Source organism: Canis lupus, chromosome 1 (assembly GCF_003254725.2).
Source record: "Canis lupus dingo isolate Sandy chromosome 1, ASM325472v2, whole genome shotgun sequence".
Classification (NCBI taxonomy): domain Eukaryota; kingdom Metazoa; phylum Chordata; class Mammalia; order Carnivora; family Canidae; genus Canis; species Canis lupus.
This window is the reverse complement of record NC_064243.1, coordinates 28,833,089-28,853,258: the sequence shown is the minus strand read 5'-3', so window position 1 is coordinate 28,853,258 and position 20,170 is coordinate 28,833,089. Positions and strand designations below refer to the sequence as shown.

Below are 20,170 nucleotides of genomic sequence, written 5' to 3'. Positions count from 1 at the left end.
CCAAAAATTCTAAACTTATTTTTTTTGGTCCTCATTGAATATAGCATTCTTTGAGGCTAGCAGCTTACTTGATTTAAATGTCTTCCTTTCCCAGAATAAATGTTTAGTGCTTAGCATTGTGCATCATGTATGGCATACATACTATAAATATGAAATAAATGTATGAATTTATACATACATATATACTGAATGTATAATAAAAGCATGATATAATTGTGTACATATAGAGATTTGATTGATATAAGCCAATTTATTTTATGGCTGCTGCTAAAACCTAATACAGTCTAAGCTGCCTTAAAATATGAATGGAAGAGATTTCAGATCGCAGTGAACAGAAGAGTTAGATCACTTATATTTTTATACATGGCTCTTGTCACTCTTATGTATTGTTTTGGAGTACCATGTTTTTTAAAATATATTTTTATTTTTTTTAAAGACTTATTTATTCATGAGAGGCACACAGAGAGAGAGAGAGAGAGAGAGAGAGAGGCAGAGACACAGAGGGAGAAGCAGGCTCCTTGCAGGGAGCCCGACGTGGGACTCGAACCTGGGTCTCCAGGATCACACCCTGGGCTGAAGGCGGTGCTAAACCGCTGAGCCACCTGGGCTGCCCTGGAGTACCATGTTTTTAAGAGTAAAGAGTATGTTTAAAGGAAGGTGAACCAGGAGCCTGAGGTCTAAGATAGTGTCATGTCAATAGTTGGAAAAGGAATGTTTAGAGAAATGGTCACTGAGATGGGTTCTTGATGGAGAAGGTTTATTTACTATAGTATAGAGCAATGATGAGAGAGATGGGTCCTTGATAGCAGTCCTCAAGTAGTTAAAGGGGTTTCCCTTAAAAGAGGAAATAGAGTTGAAATTGAAATTGAAATTCTCTAGGACCAGGAAGAACCTTTTATATTACTTTGTCCAGCCATACCATTTTAGCATGTTCCATATTTAGAGGATAGAACCAGAGCCATAGGTGTATAGACTTATATTAACTCAATGAGTTAATATTTGACAATTAGGTTTTCTTTTTTTTCTTTTTTATTTTTATTTTATTTTAGGTTTTCTTTTTTTAAAGAGATGTTTTATTTTTTTGAGAGAAAGCATGTGTGCACGAGTTGGGGGAAGGGCAGAGAGGGAAAGAGAATCTCAGGCAGACTTGCTGCTGAGCATGGAGCCTCACACCAGGCTCAATCTCTTGACCCTGAGATCATGACCTGAGCTAAAATCAAGAGTTGGATGCTTAACCTTTATTGCTTGAGCTACCTAAGTGCCCTGACAAGTAGATTAGCTAGCTTCTGAAAGCAAGGTTTCTGCTTATAGAAGTATAGAGAATCTGGATCTCTTGTCAGGAATGCTGTGCTGCCTGAAACTGAACTTTTTTCCTGGTTCTCTGGGTTACTTAAGAGCTACCTTTTAACTCTCAGGTGCTTGCTTTATTAAATTGTTATCACCTAAAGTTACCAGTGATAATTAAAAAGAAATACTGCATATTGCTACATTTCCTCAGTGATGTGATAGGAATGTAGTTATCAGACTTTTTGTTTTTTAAGACTTATGCCATTTTCTTTATGATATATATCAAGTCTTTGGAAGGCAAATAGCTTGTTAGAGCTGTAATTGATTAGCTGTAATCCAAATCAGTCACTTGGAATTTTTGATTTAGAATATTTTTAGTCCAATTACTGGGGCCATGACAGTATTGAAAATTATGAGTTGATTATTGCTAAAAATGAAAAGGGCTAAATGCAAAGAGCATTGATGTATAGCTGACTGGGTGATTCAGAAGTGGAGTAAGACTGGAAGGTCATCCTTTAACTATTTTTTCTGTGTTCTAGGTTTTACCCAACTCTTTTTAAGTGATTGACAAGTCAAGGCTTACCTACTTGTGAACATTGTATCAGAAAACAGATTACAGAATCTATGAAGTCATATGAATCTTCTAAAAAAAGGGAACCAGAAAAATCAAGCAGCAGTTCACCATTATGCTTTTAGAGAAGTCTAGCTGTAGTTATTTTTGTTCAAAAGTAGAATGAGTAGTTATAGAGGTCTGCTTAAGACTTTTGGATTCAAATACTAAGCATAACCTAGATCTTCTTTCAAATAAATTAAAGGTTGAAATAAAAAGAAATCTTGCTTTTAGACTAAATTTAACTTAGACTTTATATCACTGCAAGCAAATAGCAATTTATAGTGTAGATATTAATATAGATATATAGTAGACATTGAAATACAGTTAGTAGGTCTTAACTCCTATTACTTTCTGTCAATACAAAACGGGATTTTCAGGAGAGTTTAAAATAGTTTAATATCAAGGGAAATCTTGGTCTTAATTGCTCTCAATATTTAAAATGTTTGAATAAATAATTGTAAAGGTTTGATTAATTTTAAAAGGTGTGTCATCTTTTAAATAGCACTGGTTGGTTTAATGTACTGCTTTAGTACTACCTCTAAGGAGGGGCTTTAAGCATAGGCAGAACAAAAGGAAGATGGCCTGAATATTTTTCTTTTTGAAATGTATTATTTAAATGAACTTTCTGAGCAGGTACATCCCAATTCGGACATCACATTTTCATGAGACCCTATCATTGATGTTGGAGAAGCTATTTCCTAGTTTGATAGAATGTTAACTTGTATTCTGTCCCACTACTTAAGATAATTAATTTGAGTTTGCCTGTCACCAGAAAATTAGGCTTGTGGCACAAGCTAATGGGGCTCTGTTGGGCAAGTGGCAAGATTGGGTACACATAACTTTTTAGCCATTGTCCAAATCAGCTGCAGCCTCTTTCCTTTCGTTTATTCACTGAAAAAGTATGCCTGGCATTGGGTGTAAAGATGAATAAAAAATTCTTGGTGTTAGGGATCCAGAACATAGTATGATGATTAACTATAATGTACTAGTAGTTTTGGAAAAATACATTTGGATGGCAAAAACCAAATACCTTTGGATATCATTTGCATTTAAACTGGGTGATGAAACCTCCAAATAACAGCTGGGGAAACCACCAATCTGCCTAGTAACGGTTTTTACATGAATAGAAGGAAGAACTGCAGTAGCATCTGACTGACTTGGGAAAAGCAGAATCTCAAATTACTCAATTGGACTTTTGTCCTCTCCCTAGGTCAATGCAAAATACCCATAGTAAGGATTGAAGAGATTGGAGTTTACCCCAGTGAAATCTCAAAACAGACCTGACAAGACAAGATTACCTTTTTAAGGACAGGACCCCACACTGAGAACGTACTGAAAGTGGAAGTAGTCATTGAATAGGGAGAGACAGTAGGAGAGGGCCTAGGTCAAACTAGGGGAGGGGAACACAACCAGGAAAATCTTAGAAAGCAAGCCACCATATTTCTGAATACTACTCGAAAACAACAGAAAAGGTAACTAAAGTTTTCTTCAATCTAACATCCTTCTAAATGGCCAAGAAAATAATTTTCATGTAAATGAGCAATTGAAAAATATTAATGTCAAGTCTTGGTAAAGGTTATCAAGATGTAGTATGTAGGAATGCTTAGTAAACAAAATGAAGGAAAGCTCTGAATAATGTTTGGATTGTCAGCAAAGCATTCATAGAAGGTGTAGCGTTTGACCTGGGCCCATCTTTTTTTTTTTTTAAACTTTTAAAAATAGATTTATTTATTCATGAGAGAGACACACAGAGAGAGGCAGAGACACAGGCAGAGAAGCAGGCTCCATGCAGGGAGCCTGACGTGGGACTCGATCCTGGGTCTCCAGGATCACGCCCTGGGCTGAAGTCAGTGCTAAACCACTGAGCCACCGGAGCTGCCTGACCGGGGCCCATCTTTCTACCAAAATCAGAATTGAATGTGAAGGGGAGGGGTGAAGGCAGCTTTAGTGCTTGTTCCTATTCTGATGTTCTCAAGGGAAGTGTTCTGGCCTTATTAGGTGCTGTTTGATAAGACTGGAAAGGGAAGAGGTTATAAGATCATGATTTATTTACTGACGAGGGCAAAAGGGAAGAACAAGGAATTTGAGAAAATTGCAATTTACTGATTGCATGTAGGATTGTAATCTAATTGCCTTCTACTTACACAGTGTTCAACAGCCTTCTCCTAATTTCATCCTTTAATCTAGTTTGGACCATAGAGGTAGTCTGCCAGTTGTAGTTAAAAGTCATTTCTGGTGTCTGTTTTCCCTCATCTCATATCCAGTTACTTTATTCAACCAAGTATTGATTGCCCATTGTGTATACTAGCCACTCTTCTGTTTTGTTACTTTTTTTTTTTTTTTAAGTAAGCTCTACACCAAGGCAGAGGCCCAACTCATTCATGACCTTTCATGAGATGAGGACTTGCATGCCCCACTAAGCCAGACCCGCGCTGCCATACATTAGGTATTTCTAAAGCGCTTTAGAAACCACATGGGTCTAAAAGTAACTTGTGGAGTTTACATTCTAGTTTTGGCGATAGGGGGAGCATGGATATACATGGCAATAAGTGCCGAGAGAGATATTATTTAAAAATAGGATCTCAGGGAGATCCTAACGTCTCCACCAGGATGCAGGGCAAGGACCTTACCGGTCTTCCCCATTTTGTGTTCCTTGTGTGCCTGGCACGTTTAACAGATATTCAGTGTTGAATAAATGTGGGCCATAGAGAAATTAGTTTAAAAATGCCGCCCTGGGCGCAATTGACTAAATTTTACGTCACTCCATTGCATTCTTCCCTGAAATACATAAAAAAGGGAAGCTGTTGTCTTATGAAGCCAGTAATCCCAGGTCAGAATTTTAGAAATTGAATATCCCCCCTGGATCAGGGGATACCCTTAGCTTCACTTTTGGTATCCTCGGGCTAGGCCCAGTTAATGTGTGGCACCTATCTGGTAGCCTAGATAACCAGGAGCGTACACCTTCCTCGAGGCCTGCTTATTAGCTAGCTTCTGCTAGTCCCGTAAGCACGTAACAGATGTTCGTTGAATGGAACGATCAAACGGTAAAATAGCGACCCCACGGCAAGAGGACTTGGGAGAGCGGCCCCGCTTAGGGTCTGGGTGGAAGGGACGACACACTCTCTGCGAACTGGCACGAACTCCGGACTGACCGCTTGGCTCAAAACCCGTCAGGGCTCCTAAGCGCCGGGCTGTCTACGCGCAGCTCAGCCTGGAGGAACCGAAGGACGCGTCTTGCGCGTGCGTCGCCATCGCCTCGCGCGCCCCGCCCCGCCCCGCCCACCAGCTGCTTCTGGGCTTCTATTGGCTGCCTCGCGGGAGGACCGCCCTCCAGAAGATGACGGGAAAAATCCCAGGAGCCCGTCCAAAAGACCGTAACTAGCCTGACGTCATTCCGCAGCCAATCCCAGGCAGCGGTTTTTAGGCTTGCCCAATGAGGTCGGGCACGGGCTGGGCCCGCGGAGTTTGATTTTCGTCCAGGAACGCGGAAGCTGGCGCCAGTCCTGGGGGCTAGCGGCAGGGTGGCTGGGAAACGCGAGTTGGGGGCCGCGCCTGCTGCGGAAGCCCCCGGGTTGAGTGAGGGGGCTCCAGTGCCCGGCCCCGGGTCGGTGGGGGCGTCGTTACCGTCTGTGGGCTGCAAACAGGCGCGTGGGCAGACACGGGTTGACGTCCGAAGGCTCCTGTACCGGCCGAGCGCACTACCAGCTTCGTAGACTGCGGATTCGAGGCAGCTTGATGTTCCGGTGGTTGGTTGGAGGCTCGACTTCGGAGGAGGGTGAGCAAGGCGATCACGCTGGGTTAGGAGAGACCCCGAGGAGGCTTGCGGCCCAAGCGAGTGACACGACGGGGCGCTAGTCTCGGCCTCTTACTCACTAGTTGGGTGACTAAGTCACATCGTATATCTGGGGTTCATATTCCTTATCTGTTAAACGAACGAGGAGGATGGAGGGTACCCCGATCGTTTGTGAGGAAGAGCTGCTGTTCATTTGTTACAAGCCTTGAGTCGGCCCTCTGCCTCCTTTTTTTTTCAAGGCTGAGCTGAACTCCCTCGCCAAAGCCCAGAGCTTTCAGGAGAGCGGGGACTTCGCGGTCGCAACTAACCTAAAAGGCTTTCCTGCCAACTGCCAATCTCTTGTTGGTTGAGATTTGTTAATGAAGGCTTAAACATCCTATGAACTTTTAATGCAATTTAACTGATGAATTGAAGTTTCCTTTACCAGCCCTTCCCCCTCATCTTTGACTTCCTTCAAAATACTACTGGCCAAAAGAAATTAGTTGATGGTGTAATGTGGAACGAAGGGATTCCTCCAGGTTACTTAATACAGTTTTGTGGCAGTCATTTTATGCTTTTGTTGAGAGTAATATTTTCTGAATTATTTTTCCTGAAGGTACCAAAAACTGAGAATGTTTCCTTGAATTCGCTTATGTATTTGTTTCATCAATGTCACTCATATGGAATATCTTAAGAGAAATGCTGGAATATTTTGGTGTTCCCATAGATCAGGTAAATGTCTTTTAATGGATTTGAATCAACCTATTGTATTTGTTGTTGGGTCTTATTTTGAAAATGATCTATATGTAAACATTTAAGGTGAAGTTGTTCCTCCTTTTGGGCATAACAAAGGGTGAGTTTGCAATAGAATACCTTTGGTAGTTTGAGCTAAAAAAAAGGGATAAGATTAGGAGCACCTGCTGGCTCAGTTGGTAGAGCATGCGACTCTTGCTTGACCTCTGGCTTGTGAGTCCCAGCCCCATGTTGGAGGTAGAGTTTACTTAAAAAAAAAAAAAAAAAAAAAAGGTAAGATTATTAGGAACTTATTTACCAGATAGGTCAAATGTGAGCAAAAGGTGCAAATGCAGCAAAATATAGATATGACCTTCATAGGTAAAAAATATTTTAATTAGCTAGTGGTTTTATTTAATGTAATTTAAGTTTGGTATTTGGATATATAATGGCAAGTTACAGCTCAACAAATTCAGAATAAATCTTGACAGAGGATGACATAGGTCTGAAAATTATAAGCAAATCCAGTTTTCTCTATTTAGAGAGCATTACTACTTCTAAGACAATATTCTTGGTTCTGCAAGTGATACAGAGTAGCGGTACATGGTTCTTGTATTCATGATGCTTATAATATGAGATAACTATAATACAAGATTGACTATAAGAAAGAGGATAGTTGGGTTTACAGAATGGGCAAATCATTGTTGTTGTTAATTAGAAGAGAATAATAGTCAAGGATTCTTTCAAGATTTTAAGCAAAAGTAAGCTGAAGAGTGGTTATAAATTCTAAATAGGCAATTATTATATTATAAATATTATTACAAATGGGCAATTCAGTATAGGAACTAGTTTGGAGAGATAGGATGAGCCAGCTGTGCTGTTGGATTATATACAAATATCCAGCAGATAGATAAATGGTTCTAGAATGTAGGAAAAAGAGATTCAAATTTGGAGTTGTCTACATTCTTTTGATATTTGAATTCATGGACTTTGATGACATAATGGAAGATGTTGTTGGATGTTACGGATGCATTTTGAATTTCAGAAATAATGGGATCGAAGATAATGGCCACTGAGTAATAGTTGAAGATTTGCTTATTGTTAAATTACTGAAGCCTTTAGGGGTTTCTGTAGGTGGAAAGTGGCAGCTGCCTTGTATTTTGAAGAATGATTGAAGAAGGGAGGTAGCATCAGCACCTTCTTTTGAAAATTTTTTGAAAAGAGGTCAAGAGTGACCATCAAATTGAAATTTTGCTCATTCATTTGCGGAATATAAAAAATAGTGACAGGGAGTAAAGGGAAAAGGAGAAAAAATGAGTGGGAAATATCAGAAAGGGAGACAGGACATGAGAGACTCCTAACTCTGGGAAACGAACTAGGGGTGGGGGAAGGGGAGGTGGGCGGGGGGTGGGGGCGACTGGGTGACGGGCACTGAGGGGGGCACTTGATGGGATGAGCACTGGGTGTTATTCTATATGTTGGCAAATTGAACACCAATAAAAAATAAATTTACAAAAAAAAAGAAATTTTGTTTTCTTGCTAATGTTAGAGATAACTTCATGTTTGCAAGCATTGGGGAAGAACCTCATAGGGAAGACAAAAATTTAAGATTCAAATGAAATAGCAAGTGATAGTTGGGCAAGGAATATAAATAAATAAGACTTGGAAAGAAGATGGATAAGTTGAGTAGGATAAAAGTGAGAGATGGTGGAGAGGTTTTGAATGAAGAGAAATGAAAGTTGAGGTATGTCAAATTGGCATTCTTGGTTTTCTCAGTTAAGAGTAAAGTCAGGTCCGCTGGCAGGTAACAGAAATGGTGGTATTGGAGATTTCAGAGATTGGAGATTTCTTTTTTTAAAGATTTTATTTATCTATTCATGAGAGACACAGAAAGAGAGAGTGATGCAGAGACATAGACAGAGGGAGAAGCAGGCTCCATGCAGGGAGCTCAATGTGGGATTCGATCCCGGAGCCCGGGATCACACCCTGAGCCGAAGGCAGATGCTCAACCCCTGAGCCACCCAGGGGCCCAAGACTGGCTATTGTTTTGGGCAACACAGTAGAGAACAAAACATGTTCTGACGGGGTTGCAGGATACCTGTGCTGAATACCCCACTCAAGTCAGCATGGATTTGTAGTCTTTTGAAATACGTGCTTTCTTTTCTCCTGCTAAGAGTAATTGGGGTAGTATATCCATTAGTAATATGAGAACACGTGATATCTGAAGGATGAGTAGTTTTTGAGTGGTAATGTGCATTTCACTGAAACAGTTAACTTGAAATTCTCTGCTTGGTAGGAAAAGCACATCAGTAAAGTAAAAATCAGGGCCCTGGATCAAGAATAGAAGGAGGGGAAAGCATCAGGATAGTGAAGATGGTCAATGGCAATGAAGGGATGAGAGAGACAGGGAGTTTGTCAGGGTGGAACTTGTGGAGTAAGACAGGAAGGTACCATCCAAGTTAACCAAGAGACTATTAACCAAGTTAACCAAGTTAACCAAGAGACTGGCTATTTATGTACAGTGAGTAGCCCTCACTGCAGCAAAACCTCTAGGCCTGTAGGAAGAGTGCATATGAGTGGTCTAGAGAACACTTTAAATATAACTGCTCAGGCTGGGAGAAATTCTAGTGTTAGTAGGTCCATGATCTGTATACTTTAGGCTTGTGCTAGTCAGTATTGTAGCCACTGGCCAGATATCATCTTGAAATGTCAGAATTAAGATCTACCATAGGTGTGAAATGTATGATGGATTTTGAAGACCTAGTATGAAAATAAGAATGTAAAATAATGCCATCATTTAAAAAATATTGATTGCATGTTGAAATAACAATATATATATATATATATATTGAGTATTGAATTAAATAAAGTATATTAAGAAAATTAATTTTACCTGTCTCTTTCTACCTTTTCAGATGTAGCTACTAGAAAATTTATTTTACATATGTGTTTTGTGTTTCATTTCTTTTGGAAACCACCTTACAAGGTGATACTAGTATACCTGTGGTTTACAACTACTAACTACCCTGTAGATTTGAAAAGCAACACAGACCTGTCTCTGCCAGTAAAGATTACTGCAATCTAATGGAGCAAAGAGAAAACTGCAAATGAAACAAAGTTATATGTAGTCAGGTGTCCTATTGTATGGTACTCCTTTGGAACTAAGTTTAGGAATTCAGAGCCTAGGCAGCTCCTGAGAGCAGAGAAAATGAAATGTGTAGAGGAATGTGAATTTGGCTTTAAAAGATAGGTGAGCAGGGATGCCTGGGTGGCTCAGCGGTTGAGTGTCTACCTTTGGCTCAGGGCATGACCCTGGAGTCCCAGGATCGAGTCCCACATTGGGCTCCTTGCACAGAGCCTGCTTCTCCTTTTGCCTGTGTCTCTGTCTCTGTGTCTCTCATGAATAAATAAATAAAATCTTAAAAAAAATAAAAAATAAATAAAAGGTGAGAAAAGCTGGTGCCAGGGCTTAAGTTAGAACAGAGCCCTCTGGACACATGGGTTAGTGCTTAGGAGTTAGAGGAATATCGGCTTGTTTTTGAGATGATGAGGGAAATCCCTAATCCAAAAGAACTTGTGTTCTTGTTAATGAATAGTGAGTGGATAATTCAGTCAGATAGATAAAACAGGGCCAGGTGGCAGAGGACCTTTAAGGGTGAGCGGAGAATGAATACAGAACTCATGGAGGACGTCTTGGAGACTGAGATAGCAGAACTGCTGGATGGTTGTGAGGCTAGTTGATGGAATCAGTATGGAATGCTAGACTTAGGGGTTTGGATGTGATCAGATACATTTAGAACTCTTACTATTTAAAAGCAGAGAAATGGCATTCTGTGTGCTGATAGTTTCTGGATTTTCCTCGCTAGCCCCAGTTTTTCTCAACTAGTCAAATGGCTTCCATTTTCACCTATCCTATATTCTGTCTGTTGATGATTCCCAAATCCATCTAAATCCCAGATTTTTTCCCCTTGAGTTCTAGAACTATATATCCATCTGCTTATTGGGTATTTCTAAGAAGATGCTGATAGGATGCTATCTATTTCTGTTTCTTGTGATAAACTTTCTCCTTGTTATAGGATCTTAGGAAAAATGAAAAGTCCAAGTTTGAATGCTTTTTTTTTTTTTTTAAGATTTTATTTATTCATTTATGAGAGACAGAGAGAGAGAGAGAGGCAGAGACACAGGCAGAGGGAGAAGCAGGCTCCATGCAAGGAGCCCAACATGGGACTTGATCCTGGACTCCAGAATCACGCCCCCAGGGTGGAAGGCAGGCGCTAAACCGCTAAGCCACCCAGAGATCCCAGTTTTAATGCTTTTTAAAGAGAGAAGGTCTTTTCTTTATGTTGAAATCTCTGCCAAGAGCAGAAATGTTACATCATATTTTGGGGGGAGGTTCTTTTGGGAATAGTTTGAATTGGTCTGGAAAGGCCGAGCCAAAAGACAGAGTGGTATTTGAATTATAGTAGCACATTTCATTTCTATCATCTTTTTAAGAACTGCTTTCTAGCAGATATATTGCACTGTAAGTAAAGAATTCTTAAATTGTCTAGTGCCTGATTAATTTATTCCCCTCTTTATCTCACCTTTAAAGGGAATTACATGAGTTTACTCTGTACTGCCTCATTGCTTGAGAAACTGAAATTGTCCACTTTTAATTGGGCCAAAAGATATGTTTAGCTGGGAGGACGGGAGGCAGTGTTTCTGAATAAAGTTCCCAAAGGTATTTTGCCATTATCAGAAATAGGACAAATATGAATTTGTGGTGCTTTCTTAAAAGAAATTTCTTCCTGGAATATTATATAGATTAACTCCCATCCCCTTTAAAAAAAGTTTTTTTTTTTTGTAGTTTTATGGTTTTATTGACACAAATGACATGCACATAAGCTGTGTCTTCTATTTCTTCGCTACGCAGCCTGGCATTGGGATTGATGACTCTGATGGCCAGCTGGGCTGCTCTTTCCACAATGGCTTTGCAGTTCTTGGAGGATACATTGTGAACAGTCTCTGTGCAATAAGATTTGTTGCACACCAGAAGCACTTCAAGCTCCTTGACATTGTGGACTAGGAACTTCCCGAGGCCACTGAGCAGCATGTGCTTTGTTTTCTTGTTGCTCCCATAACCAATGCTGGGCGTCAAGATCTGGCCCTTGAATCTTCAGTATACCCTATTGTCAGTGCCTCTGGGTTTCTGCCAGTTCTGCTTAATTTTGACATATCAGTCTGACTGGTGCCGGATGAACTTCTTGGTCCTCTTTTTAACAATCTTGGGCTTCACCAGAGGTCTGAGGGCAGCTGTGTTGCCCAGCAATAGATGGCTGCCACCTCCACAGGCAGCGCCAAGGAAGAGCCCTTTTTTTAAAAATTAAAGACAAATATGAATAAAGTTTAATCTTTGAAGGAAATACTTTGAGTATTTCACTCTCTATTTTCTCTTTCAAAATAAGAATTAGTGGGACACCTGGGTGGCTCAGCAGTTGAGCGTCTGCCTTCAGCTCAGGTGGTGATCCCAGGATCCTGGGATTGAGTTCTGTGTCGGGCTTCCTGCATGGAGCCTGCTTCTCCCTCTGCCTGTGTCTCTGTCTCTCTCTCTCTCTGTGTCTCATGAATAAGTAAAATCTTTTAAAAAAACAAAACAAAAAAACAAAATAAGAGTGCATCTTTTACATCTGCTTTTCTTCATAGATAAACATGTTTTAACAGAGTACTTTTTAAACAACATTCTATGTTGTAAATAGGTTTTGCAGATTAGAGAAAATAAAGACTATGGATCAGCTCGAAGTATTGTTCGTATCATCGGGAAAATTCTTCCTCTAGAACCTTGTCCCAGGCCTAATTTTGAGGTAAGTCTGTCAACATGCATTGTTTATGCATAAAATAATCATAGGTACTCCTAGAGATAGAGTAGAACAGAAGAAGAAGAAATGTTTCCTGCAAGCCAAAAAACCTTTAGCTTATTCCTGGAAACAAGTCATTTCTTATATGTTTTTGTGTTTACTTCTTTAAGTAATTATATTCACAGTTGGGCAGGTCCAAAGCAACACCTGAATACCTTATTTTATTCTTCTGGTTTGTGTTTTATGATAGATGACATTAACCGGGGTAGAGAATATTGCTATAGACTTTAAGAACAACATTTTCCTCAGTATTGCTTTTTGCTAACAGGTGCATGTTTTTGTATTGAATATCCTTTTTCCTTTCACCCTTGGATTTTTAATTTATGTAATCTTAATGGATGTGCATGTGTCCTACTCCTGCCCCCGACTCCTGCAGGGCTCTGACATTTTCTTTTTCTTTCTTTTTTTTTTTTTTTTGCCTTTTTTCCTTTAGTTGATCCCACTGTTGAACTCTGTAGACTCTGGTAACTGTGGATCTGTAGTTCCATCTTTTGCTGATACTTTGTGTGTGGCAAATGATGAAGAAGCCAGTTATTTCAGATTTCGGTAATTTTATATACTTAACTGTGGAAAATGGGTATGGGCTGTAATCTGAATTCTTGTACATGTTGCAGTTTGATCATACTAATTGAGTCTTTTGTCTCTGTACTGCCCTGTGTCTTACTAATTAATATTTTCCTAATATGGATGACTAGGTGTCTCTCACATTTATTTCCCATTTCTCATAATGCAGGCCTAGGAAGGAATGATATTAAAAGGATATCAGAATCAGTATGTCCATTTTTAGAAGAAAGGTGTTTCCCACACTGGATACTATATTTATTTATTTACTTAAAATATATAACCAAAACTTATATTTACTATGTGCCAGGCAATGATGTTAAATATATTTTAAATTAGGAAATACTACTGCTTGGGAGTACCAACTTATGTGTTAGTATTTTCAGATAATAAGCTCTAAGCACAAAAAAAGTCAATTACTCAAATATTCTGGTTAAATTTATTATGTGTCAGACTATTTATTTTTTATTTTTTACTTTTTTTTTAAAAGATTTTATTTATTTATTCATATGAGAGAGAGAGAGAGACGCAGAGAAACAGGCAGAGGGAGAAGCAGGCTCCATGCAGGGAGCCCGATGTGGGACTCATCCCAGGTCTCCAGGATCAGGCCCTGGGCTGAAGGCAGCGCTAAACCTCTGAGCCACCTGGGCTGCCCTAGTTTATCTATTTAAAAAAAGTTAGAATGCCATAAACTTACTCCTAACATAAAACTTTATATTAGGCCCTGTAGTACCTTGTTTTCAGGATATGTAGAATTTCTAAGTGAATCAATTTTATTTCTTTTTTTTTTAAATTTTATGTCTAAATAAATCAGTTTGTACTGTGTTTAAACCTAATAGGTAGAACAGTTAGAGGATAATTTTTTTTTTTAAAAGATTTTATTTGGGGCGCCGGGAAAAAAAAAAAAGATTTTATTTATTTATTCATGAGAGACCGAAAGAGAGAGGCAGAGACATAGGCAGAGGGAGAAGCAGGCTCCTGTGGGGAACCTGATACGGGATTCAATCCCAGGACTCCAGGATCACGACCTGAGCTGAAGGCAGATGCTCAACCACTGAGCCACCCAGGTGCCCCCAGGATAATTATTTTTGTTTAATGGTCAAAAAGCAAGATTTCTTCCTTTATTCACTTACCACTTATTGGTGACCTATTAAAGGCAACCGTTGTGTTCTAATATTGAAAATACAAAGTTACATAAGATGTGCTTGTCCTCAGCCAATGGAGAGACAATTGTGGGATAAAGAGAGGTACTCTGATTTTTGTTTTTGTGTCTTTATTCCTCTTTGACTGAAAGAATTTATTTCTCTTGGAAAATTTCTCTCCATTTCTCTCTCTCTCCCTCTCTCTGACCATCACTGTCTACTTCCTCCTTCCATCCACAGAAATAATATATGGAAACATGAAGAAGAACAGAAAACTGAATTTTTCCATTCTTTGCAACCAGTCTGGAATCCACTGTCACCTGCTCTCAGACAGAGTAAACGAATGAAAAATGATGGGTCTGTAGGTGAAGCTGCCTTTAAAAAGATAGCCGCCCTGGAAGAGGAGCTCACTTTCCTCCGCACCCAGATTGCTGCAATCGTGGGGAGGCGGGGACCCAAAACCAGTGTACATGAGAGTGAGTCGCGTGCCCTTGTTTGTTTCAGATGGTGCACAGTGCTCAGTGCTTGGTGCTCAGTGCTTGGTGCTGGGCTGGCAGTTCCGTCTGTGCTTTTCCCAAGGGGAGTGTCTATGCGAACGCATCTTGTGAATGACGTTCCATAAATCTAGGAAGTCGGGATGTGAAATTACTATGCATGGTTTTTATTTAGAATAAATTAAGACACATTTGTGGTGAGGCGGAAGGCTTTGGTTCCAGCTGTACTGCTGAAGATTGTGCTTTTTTATTAAAAAGCCTGTGGTGGTTTTTTAAGACATTTATTTATTTATTTGAGAGAGAGAGAGAGTGAGTGAGAGATAGCTCCAGCAAGGGGGGAAAGAGGAAGAAGCAGACTCCCCTGCTGAGCAGGGAGCCCTCCAGGGGGCTGGGATCTTGACCTGAGCAGAAGGCTGAGGCTTAACCCACCTAGCTCCGCAGGCACCCCCAAAAGACTGTTTTCTAAGGAAGCTTTTCTACCTCTTCAGAAAAGCATTGCAGTTTATGACAAAAGATGTATTAATTTGAAAGAAGAGTGTAAATTTGAGGCTTTGTGTATTTGTAGTTTGAAGTTATTACTACTGTCCTTCTATCAAATTCAGGTTGAATAATGTGTCCAGATATCCTTTTCTAAATTTTTAGAGATATGACTTGATTTACATAATACACACACAATATATACATGTATCTATACATATCCTTATACACACACATAATTCATATGCATGGAATGTTTATATAGTATATTTATATATAAAATATTATATAATACATATTAATAAAAATAGCAATTAAAGTGAGATATACACACATACATTTTTTTTTTAGCAGTCATGTTAAAGAGCACAAGTCTTTTGGAACAAATCTGTTGTGGAAAAGTTAAATACTCAGTACCCATCCTAGGCTCTTGCCTAGGAAATAATTTGTTTCTACAGTGTCATCATAAAGAGAATATGCCAGTTTGAGTATTTCTAGCTACAAGTTGTTGATTATGCTTTAGTTTTTTTTTTTTTAAATAGAGGATGAAATTTAGATTATATGTTAATTACTGAAAAAACACTTTCTATTTTCTTTTTAAAAGACATTCTCACCCTTCCTCCCTTTAAAGGCCTATACAGACAATCCTAATTGGATTAAAATTAAGTTTATTCTTCGGTTTGACTCATAAAAAAAATTACTAAGCAGATGGGATTGCTTTTCTTTCCTGGCCACCATATCATTATTTTAGTAGCCTTACAGAAATTGTTCCTGTTTTGGTTCTCTAATTAGTGTTATGTGTTATGTTGAAGAGAACTTTGCATGATTTTTCAACAGACTGCTTTGTTTTTAGGCTTCTTTGACTTAAATGACGAGCCTAGCAGTTTGGGACAACAGCCATCACCAGGGACTGCTGAACTGGGTGCCCAGCCGGATCCATTTTCAAGTTCAATGCTTTTCCCTCCTCCTCCGCCTCCTCCTCCACTGCCCCCTCAGCTTTTTTCTCCACAGCCTCTGTGTTCTCTCACACAGTCAGGGTTGAAAAATACATGTGACTTGGATAATGCAGCCAATGAAATGAAAAAACAGCACCCAGGTGACAACAGTAAGACCAATTACAGTCGTTCCAAAAACCAGGAAAATCAAGATGTTCCAAACATGTTGGATGTTCTAAAGGACTTGAATAAGGTTAAGCTTCGGGCTATTGAACGGTATGTTAGCATAACTTGAGAAATGAACCAAAATTCTATTAATGATGTTTGTTTCATTTTGTTTTAAGATTTTACTTATTTATTCATGAGAGACACAGAAAGAGAGGCAGAGACACAGGGAGAGGAAGAAGTGGGCTCCAGCTGGGAGCCCGATGTGGGATTCGATCTGGGGACCCTGGGATCACGCCTGGAGCCAAAGGCAGACGCTCAACTGCTGAGCCACCCAGGTGTCCCTTCACTATGCTTTTAGTAGGATTTCCCAGAGAGCTGCCGTGTTCATCTGAAAATCCTTCAGTGAGGTTTTTAGTGAGAAAGTAAATATATTTTCCATGTAATAGTGTTAGGGAAGATACATCATTTCATTATTAATGAGGTTATGATTTGATTCTTGTATGAGGCACCTGGTACAGAGTAAAGTGTGGCTAGATGTGCACACTTGTTCCAGCAAGAGGGCTGACTGGTATCATTGGGCCCAGTCAGTGTCACATGGTGACTATGTTCCATGACCTGAGACACAGCAAGGAGGCCAGTAGACTCTCCCCTCCACCCCCAAACTCTTCTTTTTCTACAGCTAACCTTGCATTATACATTCTGCAGAATCAGATGAGACTTCCTCCATCTTTACAGAATCACTATTCATATTCTCTGCCTTCTATCTTGTCACTGTGAATGAAATGTCATTGTTCATGTCCAGGTTCTCCCCTGGGTCACTGGTTCCCCTTCTATTACTTTCTCAAGGATTTTACTTAAAACTATCCCTTGTGTCTTCTACATCATCAAATTGTCCTTCTCTATTTTCCTTACACCTGATTATTTCTTATCTTCAAAACACATTATATCCCCAGCTATTGTTTCTCTGCTCCTCTTCCTGGTATAAATTCTTGTCAATTGTTTGTTTGCATCTCTCACTGCCCTCTTCTACCAGCTGTCATATGGTCTCTGTCCCTGTCACTCCTCTGAAAACTGCCATTTGTCAAGGTCACCAGTGACTCTCTGGCTAAATTAAACCCAGTGGTCAATTCTTATTCCTCTTACCTGATGTCTTGGCAGTATTTGATACAGTTTGTGGTTCCCTCCTCCTTGGAACACTCTTTGGTTTCAAGGAAATCACACTTGGTTTTCCTCCTACTTCACCGTCCACTCTTTATTCCTTTGCTTATTCTTTGTTCTGGGCCTGGTCTCTGCAATGTCGGCATGTGCGAGGCCCAGGTCTCAGCCCCTTTACTTCTATATCCACATTGTTTCCTTTGGTGATCTTACCGAGTCCTATGGCTGTGCACACCAGTGATATACTAATGACCTTCACCCTTATTTTTCTATCCCTGATCTCTCTCCTCCGCACCCCATGCCTACCTGGTGCATTGCCTGCCTGACATCCTTTGCCTGTCTCACAGTTGTCTCAGGCTTCACATGTCCAAAACAGAAGTGTTCCTTCCTACCTGTCCACTTCCTCCACCTTGAAAACCTGTTCTGCTGCAAGTCTTATGCATCTCAGTAAATGGCAGCACCATCACCCAGTTCATCACCCAGTTGTCTGTTCAGTCCAGACATCTAGAATCATCCTTTTCCTTCTCATTTTTTTTTTTCTCAACATACAGCTCAAATGTATGTACCCTCATGATCTAGCTACCACCGCCAGTCTAAGCCACCATCTTTAGCTTGGACTTGCAGTAGCCTCCTAATTCGTCTCTCGGTGTCCTTGCTTCCTTATCTTTTCTCCATATAGTAATCAGGGTGATCCTTTAAAAATTGAAGTCCAGGGGCATTTGGCTGGTTTAGTTGGTGGAGCATACGACTTAATCTTGGGATTGTAAATTCAATCCCCATGCTGAGTGTAGAGATTACTTAAAAATAAGATCTTTGAAAACGAAAGAATAAAATTTGAAGTCCGATCTGTCCATTTCCTGCTTAAAACCCTTTTGGGGGTTTTCCATTGTGCTTAGAACATAATCCAGACACCTATTGTGGCTTCTTTAGTGACCCCAGGATCCAGCCCTTGCTTCTCTCTCTGACTTCATGTCCTACTTCCCATGTCACTTTGTGCCTCCAGCTGTACCGTTTTTTTCTTTTTTCTCACACATGCCAAACTCCTTCCTGTTTGTTTATACTGACACCAACTCTGAGTCCTCTATAAGAGGATGCAACCTCTTTACTTTTCCCGGTCATCTCACCTAAGGTCCTGTTGTCCCAATCACTGTCACATTACTACTTAATTTTATTCTTAGCATGCATTACTCTCTGCAGTGATCTCACTTGGTCATTGATTTCCTGTCACCAGAATGTTCCATGAGGTTAGGATACGGCTCTACTCTCAAAGTGTAAAATGGAGCCTGGTATAATAGTAGGCATTAAGTGAAGACTGAATGAATGATTAGCCAGTGGTTTACTTTTCATGAATTTGATAGTCCCCTTAAAGGTTCTTAAATATTTCTTTAAGTATTCCACTGGAAAATTGGAAAATTAAAAATAAAGATCTTCAATCCCCAAGATATTTGATAATCTCAGCTCATAACGAAGTTGTGGTGGAGCCCTACCCCCATGGTTTCTTGGTTTTCTGATTCCTAGTTCATTGTGCCTTCAGATTCCTTATTCTTCATCTAAAATTTTCACTCTCTTGAAGAATAATTAGATTGCAATATATTATGCTTATATTTCTGGTATGTTTGTCAACAAGGAACATAAATTGCACAAGAGTTTAATTAAAAAAAATTTTTTTAAATAGGTCACCTGGCGGTAAACCCATTCATAAGCGGAAAAGACAAGATTCACATTGGGATCCAGTGTCTTTAATATCCCATGCACTTAAGGAGAAGTTTGCTTTCCAAGAAGATGATTCCTTTGAGAAAGAAAATAGGTCGTGGGAATCTTCTCCATTTTCTAGTCCAGAAACTTCAAGAGTGAGCTATAATAATGTGAAGTTAATGTTTTGATTTTTTTTTAAAAAGTGTATTGTTCATGATATATCTTTGCCTTCAAGTTCTCTTAAAGTACCTGTGCAGAACAGGCTATACAGTTGTTGCTGGTACTGCTAATGTTTCTGTTGTTTCTGTTAACTTTCACACATTCCTTTTTGCTTTTGACTTACTATGAAGTTTTTTGAAATAAAACACTTGGTTTGAAAAATACTTGTGCATGATGAGTTTGTAAAGGTTTATCCTGGACAGGGGCTAATGTGGTGTTGCTGTCTGCAGTTGGAAGGGATGTCTGAAAGTTGGAGGGGCCAGAGAAGGATGGTGACACATTCAACCTCAGCGGTTAAATGAATATTCCCAGTATTTTTCTCAAATATAAAGACTGGATTATTTAGTTAAATAGAATGTGAACAGTGCTTTTAAAAAAGCAAGTGAGATTGCAACGATTTTCAATGACAATGCTTCTTGGTTGTTTAGAAGGACACACTTAACTCTTGAGATTACCTCTTATTTGAAGTCTCTTTTCTTTAATTTAATTTTCTTTAATTTCACTTTACTTTGGGGGTGGTTTTGCCATCTCACAGCTGACCTGAGGTAGTAGCACATACGAATAAGCCTTGGGAGCAAGAGGACCGAGAAGGAGGGAGGCTTGTAACATGAAGTGCATGGCATAGGGGAACAGTCAGCAGAGGAGGAGATGGGACAACAATGAAGCAGGGAGCCAACGCCAAGGGAGGAACAGCCCCACTCACCTGCCAGCATCTGTAGTCTCCGAGTACTCTCAGCTGTGTGCGCAGCCTCTGATGTTAATCTTGTTGACTCTGGAAATTCCTAACTCGAAGAAGGCAAAAAAGGATAGTTTTTACTTTAGAATCTTTACCATTAGAAAGCACAGATGTGCCTAAAAAGAAATGTTTAACATTTGTGTAGAAATATATAACCCACAGTACCTTTTTGCTCACCTCGTTTGATCTTCTCAGCAATATCCTAAAAATAAATAAGAAAAATAAGTCCATATTACCTGTCTCACGCCTGAGGAAGTGGGCCTCAGCGCTGACAGAATTTGCCTGGAACC

At 39.7% G+C, this 20,170-nt stretch overlaps 1 protein-coding gene and 1 pseudogene across 1 annotated transcript; one reads left to right on the top strand and one right to left on the bottom strand.

The window, feature by feature from the left end:
* The first annotated feature begins 5,237 nt into the window (after window positions 1-5,237).
* Window positions 5,238-19,308, top strand: MTFR2 (mitochondrial fission regulator 2). Its single transcript, XM_025422367.3, has 7 exons — window positions 5,238-5,675; window positions 6,289-6,404; window positions 12,140-12,244; window positions 12,732-12,844; window positions 14,242-14,477; window positions 15,826-16,183; window positions 18,906-19,308. Exons 2-7 carry the CDS (start codon window positions 6,342-6,344, stop codon window positions 19,111-19,113), a joined length of 1,083 nt encoding a protein of 360 aa, XP_025278152.1. The 5' UTR covers window positions 5,238-5,675; window positions 6,289-6,341; the 3' UTR covers window positions 19,114-19,308.
* Window positions 11,209-11,763, bottom strand: LOC112644170 (60S ribosomal protein L32-like; annotated as a pseudogene).
* Window positions 19,309-20,170: the final 862 nt, after the last annotated feature.

Bases quoted from the DNA above. Each gene is read 5' to 3' on its own strand.
- MTFR2 (XM_025422367.3), top strand. From the start codon at position 6,342: ATGTCACTCATATGGAATATCTTAAGAGAAATGCTGGAATATTTTGGT. The intron at 6,405-12,139 runs GTAAATGTCTTT...TGTTGTAAATAG, and splicing joins TTGGTGTTCCCATAGATCAG to GTTTTGCAGATTAGAGAAAA. The intron at 16,184-18,905 runs GTATGTTAGCAT...TTTTTTAAATAG, and splicing joins AAGCTTCGGGCTATTGAACG to GTCACCTGGCGGTAAACCCA.